At 53.1% G+C, this 8,880-nt stretch overlaps 5 protein-coding genes across 5 annotated transcripts; all 5 read right to left on the reverse strand.

The window, feature by feature from the left end:
• Nucleotides 1-391: 391 nt before the first annotated feature.
• On the reverse strand, nucleotides 392-2,533 carry Z520_11732 (uncharacterized protein; the record flags this gene model as incomplete). Its single annotated transcript, XM_016782220.1, has 3 exons — nucleotides 392-435; nucleotides 630-1,225; nucleotides 2,124-2,533. The coding sequence occupies 3 exons, from the start codon at nucleotides 2,531-2,533 to the stop codon at nucleotides 392-394; spliced, it is 1,050 nt and encodes a 349-aa protein (XP_016626679.1).
• A 168-nt stretch (nucleotides 2,534-2,701) lies between these two features.
• Nucleotides 2,702-2,953, reverse strand: Z520_11733 (uncharacterized protein; the record flags this gene model as incomplete). The annotated part of the gene is made up of 2 exons (XM_016782221.1): nucleotides 2,702-2,846; nucleotides 2,913-2,953. 2 exons carry the CDS (start codon nucleotides 2,951-2,953, stop codon nucleotides 2,702-2,704), a joined length of 186 nt encoding a protein of 61 aa, XP_016626680.1.
• A 484-nt stretch (nucleotides 2,954-3,437) lies between these two features.
• On the reverse strand, nucleotides 3,438-3,647 carry Z520_11734 (uncharacterized protein; the record flags this gene model as incomplete). Its single annotated transcript, XM_016782222.1, has 1 exon — nucleotides 3,438-3,647. One exon carries the CDS (start codon nucleotides 3,645-3,647, stop codon nucleotides 3,438-3,440), a length of 210 nt encoding a protein of 69 aa, XP_016626681.1.
• A 362-nt stretch (nucleotides 3,648-4,009) lies between these two features.
• Z520_11735 (uncharacterized protein) lies at nucleotides 4,010-4,458 on the reverse strand (the record flags this gene model as incomplete). Its single annotated transcript, XM_016782223.1, has 2 exons — nucleotides 4,010-4,312; nucleotides 4,384-4,458. 2 exons carry the CDS (start codon nucleotides 4,456-4,458, stop codon nucleotides 4,010-4,012), a joined length of 378 nt encoding a protein of 125 aa, XP_016626682.1.
• Nucleotides 4,459-7,884: 3,426 nt separating this feature from the next.
• On the reverse strand, nucleotides 7,885-8,477 carry Z520_11736 (uncharacterized protein; the record flags this gene model as incomplete). The annotated part of the gene is made up of 3 exons (XM_016782224.1): nucleotides 7,885-8,037; nucleotides 8,095-8,241; nucleotides 8,292-8,477. 3 exons carry the CDS (start codon nucleotides 8,475-8,477, stop codon nucleotides 7,885-7,887), a joined length of 486 nt encoding a protein of 161 aa, XP_016626683.1.
• Between the last annotated feature and the right edge of the window lie 403 nt (nucleotides 8,478-8,880).

Here is an 8,880-nt window from a genome sequence, read left to right on the forward strand (position 1 = left end):
AAGTTGGGCATCAACAAGTTGGGCATCAACAAGTTGGGCATCAACAAGTTGGGCATCAACATTGGGCATCAACAAGTTGGGCATCAAGGTTGGGCATCAAGGTTGTGCATCAAGGTTGGGCATCAACAGCTGGGCGTCAAGATCGTCAAGATCGATCGTCAAGATCGGGCGTCAAAGTTGGGCATCAACCGTTAGGCACTTGTCGGCGAAGCCACACATTCGGCTTCAACGCCCCGTGCCACATATTAGGCGCCAAGTTTAGACGCTGCAGCTTGGGCAGGATGGCGTCTAGAAGTGAACCAGAAGTCGACACCGTCTGATTGGAACCACCTTCTCGGTTGGAACACGAGGCATCGCCACTATGCTTGAACGAAAGCATATACGAGGCGGGTCAACGGCAGATCCCCCGGCCTGACAGGTCGATCAGCCGCGACCCTGAGAGCCCATCAGTGAACACGCGGCGCGCCAGAGTGACCCAGGGAGCCCATGGGTTGCAAAAGACGTAGACTTACCCCGAGGGCCCGGGGTGGTCCATCGTATCAGGGTGAGGCGGGAGAAATTGCCGATGCGTGAAGGGCGTCTTCCCCCCGGACGGGCTAACGGAACGAATTGACACGATCCCAACTCACATGCCGCTACCTCTCGGGGAAGTGGCCCAGGTGCATCCGTCAAGCGTACCGAGTGCTCGGTACCGAGTACGAGGTATAAGTGGACCCGAGCCGTCGCTGTCTGTTCCCAGCATGACCCGAGAACCAGCCGCAATATCTCATACGTGCCGAGCACACCTCCTCGTCTTCTACGGCTGAGAATCACCAAAAGGACAGATCTCTTCGAACGCCATGTGGACAACTCATCATCGTGAACACATTCGTTGCTCAGGTGTGTCCATCCATGTTCGTCATCAGCCTTGTGGCCCTCGCCGTCAGCTTCATTCCCATTCCCTCCCTGTGCCTTCAACACCTGTTTGCTCCTGGTCTTCTTCACAATATTGTTAAGCATCTCTTTGCTGAGCATCACTAAGATGCTGAGGACCTGCGGATCCACGGAGTCGCCAGTCGAGGTGGTCGTGGTCCCAGCGGCTGCTGCTTTATTGATGGTGTTGGCAGCTGCGTTGGTAGTTGCCATGTATGAGTCTGCGGGAACGGTGCCTGATGTGGGATTTTCTAGTGCTGGCTGCGTCGCAAGAATCATGATCACCTGGCTGTTGTCATCATCATCGAAGTTGCTGTCAAGGTAGTCAGTCCGTTGGGATGCCCGGTCTCTCCTTTGTTGCGTCTGCAGGCTGGCTGTCTTCGCGAATGAGGTAGATCGCACGGGTCTGCTCTACCTCTCCAGCGTTCTTCTTGCCAACGACAGCTGCTCAACCCCAGACCCTCGAGCATTCTTTTGCTGCTATGCGTCCAGCTTCCCTTTTCTTCAACTTTGCCTTCCTGGTCCCGCTATTCCTGCTCGGGAAGTATATGGCCAGTTTTCGCACGCCGCCGCCACTTCTCTTCGATCTCTGGCCGCTATCCACCAGACAGAAGGACGGACAAAACCGACCCCAGCGACCTTATCGCCCATGGGACGCTCAATAACTTCAGGCATTGCTTTGTCAACCAGAAAGGACCGATCGACCTCGACGTCGGGCTGGTGTTGTAGTATCGTCCTCGATTGTCGATCGACAGGAGGAAGAAATTTTCTGGCTCTGGGAACTCCTCCAGCACTTCTGTCTTGGCTGACACCCATATCATGCCACCACCGATGGCTAGTCACAAGATTCGCTCATACCGATTCCAGACCACCTCAACATCCTGTAGCGAACCTCCCGTTCCACGAAGTCGTACTTGGAGCCTTAGAACCAATTTTTGGGGAGCGGAGGTGGATCGCGAAGAAGCGCGCTTCCTTTCTCTCGATTTTCCAGTTGCGTCTGCTCAGCTTCTCCTCCGTTGTGGCTACTTTCTTGTACCTCTGTCACCGGCTGGGGTTCCACCAGCGATCGCACTGTGTCACGATCAAGCACGTGACCAGGCACGTGACCACGCTAGCCACGGCCTGCGCCCCCGCAGTTATGTCATTGTTGTCATCACACAACAAACCTTCCAGATAGTCCTTCGTACTACAATTCATCAATTCAAGCGCACTGCGTGATACACTGCGACTCAATTGAGAGCTTGCTTGTTTGGGTGATATGCTGGGCTGCTAGGACGATCCCCTCAGCCGTTTCGGCAACGTCTCCAGGGCCCGAGACTGTCTGTTGGGCCGTTGGCATGGCTTTGGCGTCTGACGACTTCTTCAGTGCTGCGGTGTGCTCCGTGCTTATTGCCATGTCAAATTCTCTTGCAAGGAAATCTTCGCGAAAAATTACATCTTCCGGTGTGTATTTCTTCCTCGGTTGCTTCTCTTTCTTGTTGGGGAGTGAGCGCACTCCGGGGAACGCCTGCCGGAACGGCTTCCACCACTCCATGACTCCTCGCGCCTCAATACCGCAAAGAGCATACTCTGGAATGATGCCAGATGCTGCACGTGGAATACCCATTCGAATTGTTTCCATTGTTCCGATCGTGTCTTGAGGGCGCGCATGAAGACAAGAAGCACGTGGATGAGCTCCCACAACCTCACGTCGGTTGTATCTGCCCGCTTCAAAATTTTGCGAACATTGGCCCAGAGGAGCCGTGGTCCTGGTTGATCTCTGTCGTAGATGTCCCGCCTGTTGGCATTGCTAGCGCGAAGCTCGATGCGTCGCGCGGACGTCGCCCAGTCGGGCCCATGTCGCCTTATGCAGGCTCCTCTGGTCGGACGGAGAGATCTCTTCGGCCAGGGAGGTGAAGACCATGACCTGACAAAGAAATATGCCGAGCTCGGCACTGCAGCAAATTCATTAGTCGGGCGGGAGTGACCTGGCGCTTGACAGATGGTGGTCGTGCACATACCTGGGATAAACAATGAAGGTGAAGATTGAGGCTTGACTCATGACCATCCCAGCCCTCGAGACTGTCCTTCGCGTTGTTAGACATCTTCAGTTCTTCAGCAAGTGCAGCAGGTGGTGTTCCATGCCAAGTGTTGTGTCGCTATTTTTCTGGACCTCCGTATCACGGCGCAACCTGTAGGCTGTTCACAGCTGTCTCGGTTGCAATTATGATATGAATGCCAGTACGAGGATCTATCTGGAAGAGGTCGTCGGCGACCAGCGACAGTGATATCTACTGTGCGCGATAGTTTAGCGAGGCTGAGTGGCAGCTTCGCAAACCCCACAGCCTCATGAACCCCACAGCCTCGTGGGCCATACAGCCTCATAAACCATACAGCCTCGTGGACAGCACAGCCTTGTGAACAGCACAGCCTCGTGAACCACACAGCCTCGTAAACCTCGGGAGATTCGCTCTGTCAGACCGTGACACTCCGTGTTAGTGGCAGAACATGCTCTGGTCAATTCCGCAACGGCCTCTCGTGCCAGTTCAAACGAATTCTGAACCGCGAGTGCTTTTGTCAGGTTGAAGACCCCGGCCAGACACGAACTTGTCGAAAACATTGAGCCCGGTGTCGGCCTCATTCAGAGCGACCAGGCGAAAGTAGTTGCGGTCGGTCGAAGGTTCCATGTCCAATCTTTTGGTGTATTCCCTCCCTAGCAACACACAACACGCGCTGATGGAGGCGAATGTCGTCATCTTCTATCTCCATTCTCCAAAGTGCATGAGTAAAAAGGTTTGAGCTGTGTCTTACTCTGGTTGGTATTCCCACTCACCTGACTGGGGCGGCGTGCTCTTTGCATTCGACCCAAGTAGCGCTGAAGGAAGGGCAAGCCTCATTCAGCGAATCGATCATCCCGTATGCCAGCGAGACGGAATCCAGCATACAATGGAGGGCATGTTTATCCTTGTGCGGTCGATGGCGAAAGAATTCGAGGAATGGACGAATGCCAGACTTTCACATTCTCGCAGGCATAGCGTACGGACGCAATGGGGTGCTGTGATGCCGAGAAGAAGTTGTGACGCTCATATAAGAGGGCTCGGTGCAACACAATGAGCTTCTACCACTGTTCGTGGCTGAGGCGTTCGTGGCCGGTCATCCTGCTGACCGCTGCTGCGCATTTGGATTCGCCCCAGGCCGATCGAGCATAGGTGCGCTTGACTTCGGTGACCAACCATTCCTGAAGGAATGTGTTTGTTTTCACCTGCGGTATCATTTCATCCGAGTCTTGCATATGAGCTCGGGCCTGTCTCGTGGCCTGAGCTCTAACTTGCTCCTCCTCTTTCGCCTCGGCCCTGTACTCGACAATTCCACTGCCCTCCCGTCGGGTCGAGGACAATCTGAGGGATTGGGTGCCGAATCCCTGGAAAATAGGCGAGTTAGCATTATAAACAAGATGGTTTGTGGCAAGATCGAAACTTGCAACCACCTGACAGGTGCGTTGCTTGACAAAAAGGTAGGAACAAGGTCAGACGAGGGCCGTGGGCCATCCACTCGGCCGCCGTCCATGGTGGCCTGAGTGAGAAAGCAAAAAAGACGGTGGAATCAGAGAGGAGCAGAGAGCACACAAAATGAGGCGGCAGACCACAGGTGATCAAGAGGACGGCGAAGCAAGCAAGCGGTGTTATCAGCTGAATGTTACACTGCTGGGGGGCGCCTGTCTCTTGGTGAGCCACAACTTCAAATGGATCACAGCCGCATGCCTATGACACTGATGAGCTGAATGCAAGATATTGTAGTATGATGCTCATGGCGGTATTGTGGTGGTCAACGGACCGGTTCGTGTCAAGGATGCTGGCTCGTTGGGAGGCGGTTGCCTAGGGCATCAGTTCTACCAATGTGAAGCATTCCCCGGCCTCTTTTTCACATTTCCTTGTTCCTCCCAACTAAATTTAGACATACCGGGCGGCCAAGCAGCATCGAGAAATAGGAGTGCTATCAAAGATGGGCGAAATGGACAATGCGGGATTTGCGAATGGTCATGAAGGGATGTCGGATCTTTTCAGACTATAAAAGCAACATCTCTATTGATCCATCCTTGGCTGTCCAGAGGATTGGGCGTTGACTTGCCTCACAAGACGATGCCAGGAAGCTACGACTTCAAACCAACCTTGAGCGAGCCCCGCCCGTCGTACCGATTTAGATGCTGTAAGCAATGACCTTAGTGAAGACAATATGACAGTTTATTTGCATATGGTTGGTTGGGAGCGAGTCCCTGGCTACCGACAGTGTCACGATTGCAGGTAGTTGTCACATGCGCAGGCACGTGACCGCGCTAGCCACTGCCTGCGCCACTGCGGTTATGTCATTGCTGCCGCTCCTGTAAACCTTCAGATAGTCCTTCGTACTACAATTCATCAATTCAAGCGCACAGCGTGATAGACAGGTATGTAATTACTATCTCTGTCACCATCACCACCCGGATCCAGCACAACATCTTCATCTTCGTCGAAGTCGGGCACGCTTGTCGCTGCTGCAATTGGTGGATAGAGGCCATGCGCGTTCGCGGCCGTCGGGGCTTGGTTGAAACAGTCTGGATTTGTGCATGTGCCACTTCCAACAGATGCGGTGGAGTGGATGGTACGGCATGCCGATTTGCAGAGACTGATCTCTGCAATCTTCATTGCCCGAGCAAGCGCTCACATTTGTGCAAATGGGCTTTGTCCTTGAGACTCCAGCAGATCCTTTAACGTCTCGCTGCCGTCCTGTTCCACCTGGTCAGGGTCGTGGCCATCCCAAAGCCACACCTCCGGCGCTTGCCGCATCGCCCTTCCCTCCAGATCGCGTTTCCTGTGCAGCAGATTCTCCACAAAAGCCCATTTGTTGATAAGGACGGGCTGGGCCCCGGCAGAGCGGTCCTCGCATTAAGCCTAACTCCAATTGCGCACTTGTCGAAGTCGAACTTGAACTTGAGTCCGTCCGGTTTGAAGTGGGTTAGGAAATGGGGAACTTCCTGGTGGGGTTGCTTGCTGTAGGAGAAGACCTTTCCAGTGATGGTGTGCTTCTTTCTAACTTGGACCCCTGATGCCCGCTTGGAATATGGCAACCAGTAGTTCTGCTGCAGTCTTTGGGTGCTTGAGGAGATGGAAGTCGAGGACGCTCGCAACACCAACTGCGCCAACAAATATTTGCATTCTCACGGCTTCCGACCGTGCAATGAGCTCAGTAGAAATATCCGGGTGCCCCAAGGACCATGGCGGTGAGTAAATATATATAGATAACGGATGATGCGGTGAAAATGTCCCTTGTCCACGTTGGAACTTTGATGGGCTTGGTAGCTATGCCTGGAATAGGTAGCTCTGCTGCTTTGGATGGCTTTGCGTTCGTGGGTTTCTTGGTTGGTATGAGGTTATCCGCACCGTTATCATCTTTCCGGGAGTGTTCCGACAACTTGATCGCCGCCTTCCATCACTCGTGTATCTGCTGGGATGGATGCGTGGGTGAGGTGGACCACAGTACGGTGAGAATTGTGGGGCGCCTTGCTTTGTGATCTCGCCTTTCATTGCGCTCACTCCTCCTGCACAAAGCACGGCAGCGGTCCTTTGTAATGTCGTGGCGTCAAAATCTTCTTTGTGCTCTGGCTCTGACCCGGTTCTTCATCCTGATGGACTCCGCTGACGGTGCGCTTCTGAGGTCTGGGTTTCGGTGTCTGTGGATGACCGTGCTGCGTGCTCGGTTCCTGTTGGCCTCAAGGAAGCCAAAATCCAACGGTTTCTTGTCGCCCGATAGGACACAAGTTGGAAATTGCTTCTGCTTTATATATTTATAGCCACCGCGGCAGATTCAGTCAACGGAGTGGCTGTGCCTGGAGAAACAGCACGACTGGTGATGGACTGGAACCGCAGTCGTGAGTAGGAGCCCAGGACTTGGAAGAGATGTTGCGCAACTGTGAGTGTGATCGACGTCGATTCCTATCAAGGTTTTTGTCATGTCCGTGCATGCGCGCTCAGATGAGTTGCAGAGTTCGTGGCGTGCTGAAAAGATAAAAAGGTTGGCCGAAGTACAGTATCTCGTCAGGGAGAATGTGAAGGAATGTGATCATAGCCATCAATCCTGGCAGGTTGTCGAGGAAACCAGATCACCGAGACTGGAACAATGAAGGAAACCTTTTGACCTGAGGAAGGCGACAGTTCAACAAAGGTGGGTCCAAGGCTCTCCTACCAGCAGATGGTTGAAGATGTCCAGAGATGTAAGGGGGTCGAAGAAGAGAGAAGGTCAAGCTTCCTGGCCTGATATTGGCGAGCACAAGCCAATGTTGGGGGGAGGCAAGCGCCTGTAAGAGACAGAATCGGTAGGAGAGAGGGAGAAGGAGGATGGTATTTATAGGAGAAACGATGAGAGCCTTAGCTCTGAATCCTAGATTGTGACAGGTGCAAGTGATGGCATGGTGTGTAACCAACTCTGTTGTTAATGGCTGTTGAGCAGCAGAAAGAGGAATGGAATGTGGGTGACATCTACTGCCTGGGGTAGGGCAGAAAGCTGGACGGCGGTGGTACAAGTGAATCAAATCGATGGTGAAGGGTGACAGCCACGACGAAATGGTACATCAGTCACCGAGGACGACGTAGTTGCTGAACTGCGTCACCGGATGCGTGAATCCATTTTTGAGCGATGTGATGTCTCAGAGGGCAGCTGAATGAATATGTGACCGTGCGAATGAAAGGCATTGACAGGAGTGACCTTTATCACGGCCGCTGCCCATTTGAATGCAAACCAGAAAAATGCAAGGGAAGAGTTTGAGAATTGATGGCAGTGCTAGGTGATACTCGGCTACCGATGTGTAATGCATAGTTGTGCTCTGAAGTCAACGACCTTCCACCACGAAAGCAAGTGCGCCACGTTCAGAGACCAAAGCTTTGGCATGATAGAGTGCCGCGGTTCAATCTAGCCATCCACACTCCCGCCTCTTCATTCGAACTCCCCCCGGAAGCCGTCTCAACCTATCCAAATTTTGCGTGCCCACGAATCGTCAGAGGCGTCCGTGTCGGTGCCACTCTGCTCTTCCTCTTCACAATCCGTGTCATCAGCCTCGACCATCACTCCGTCTTCCTGGAAGATGAGAAGCTTCTCGAGGAATGCGAGCAGGTCCTGGGGATGACACTTTCAATCATCAGTCTCATTCAGAACACAGCAAGAGCACCATACCGCTGCCTCAAACCCGTCGTCTTCAAAGACTCTCTCCGTGATGTCTTGGATGCTTTTGACCGCCATTGCGCGCTCGGGATCATCGGTCGATGTTGGATCCAAGGGCATTTCAATTCTGAAGAAGGCAGTTGTCGTGGTTTCGGCGCCCTGCCCTTGTCAGTACGCTTCCCAGGACAATGAGAGGGGGTGAGACTGACGGTCATATTCTTGTTGACGGTAATCATGACTCGAGTGCTCCCAAATGTTTTGTCCTTGGGCATGGGGCCCTGAGCCACCTTCCGGACCGGATCGAGGACCTGATCTTGTGGCTTGGGTGCAAGGATCGGTGCTGGACCTGCGGCCGTATTCAACGTGGTGATTGGAGCCGGTGGTGGTGCAGACATGGCGAAAGGGACCCAAGTGAGAGGTCAATGGTTGCGTGGTTGAAATAGAATGGACAAAAGAGAAGAATGGTGATGAACAGGATAACAGTACAGTGAAAAGTGAGTGAGTACCAATGCTGAATAGCTAGAAAGTATCAAAGAAGAAGTCCAGGACAGGTCAGTGTTTGTAGAAGATGGTCCTCAGAGGCATTCGCCATGGTGGGCAAGAGCAATTGCGTTTCTGCAAAGAAGGTACATGTATGCGCCTGCATTCGTGTAGATGAATTGGGCTGGGAAGTGCACGACGTAGCATGGAAGTTGCGTTCGAGCTGATGGTTGAGGCCGTGTCCTTGAATGTAGGCAATCATATGGTATGGAATGATCACACTTTGAGCGATGGAATCGACAAGCAAGAGAATTGTTG

Source organism: Fonsecaea multimorphosa (genome assembly GCF_000836435.1).
Source record: "Fonsecaea multimorphosa CBS 102226 unplaced genomic scaffold supercont1.42, whole genome shotgun sequence".
NCBI lineage: Eukaryota > Fungi > Ascomycota > Eurotiomycetes > Chaetothyriales > Herpotrichiellaceae > Fonsecaea > Fonsecaea multimorphosa.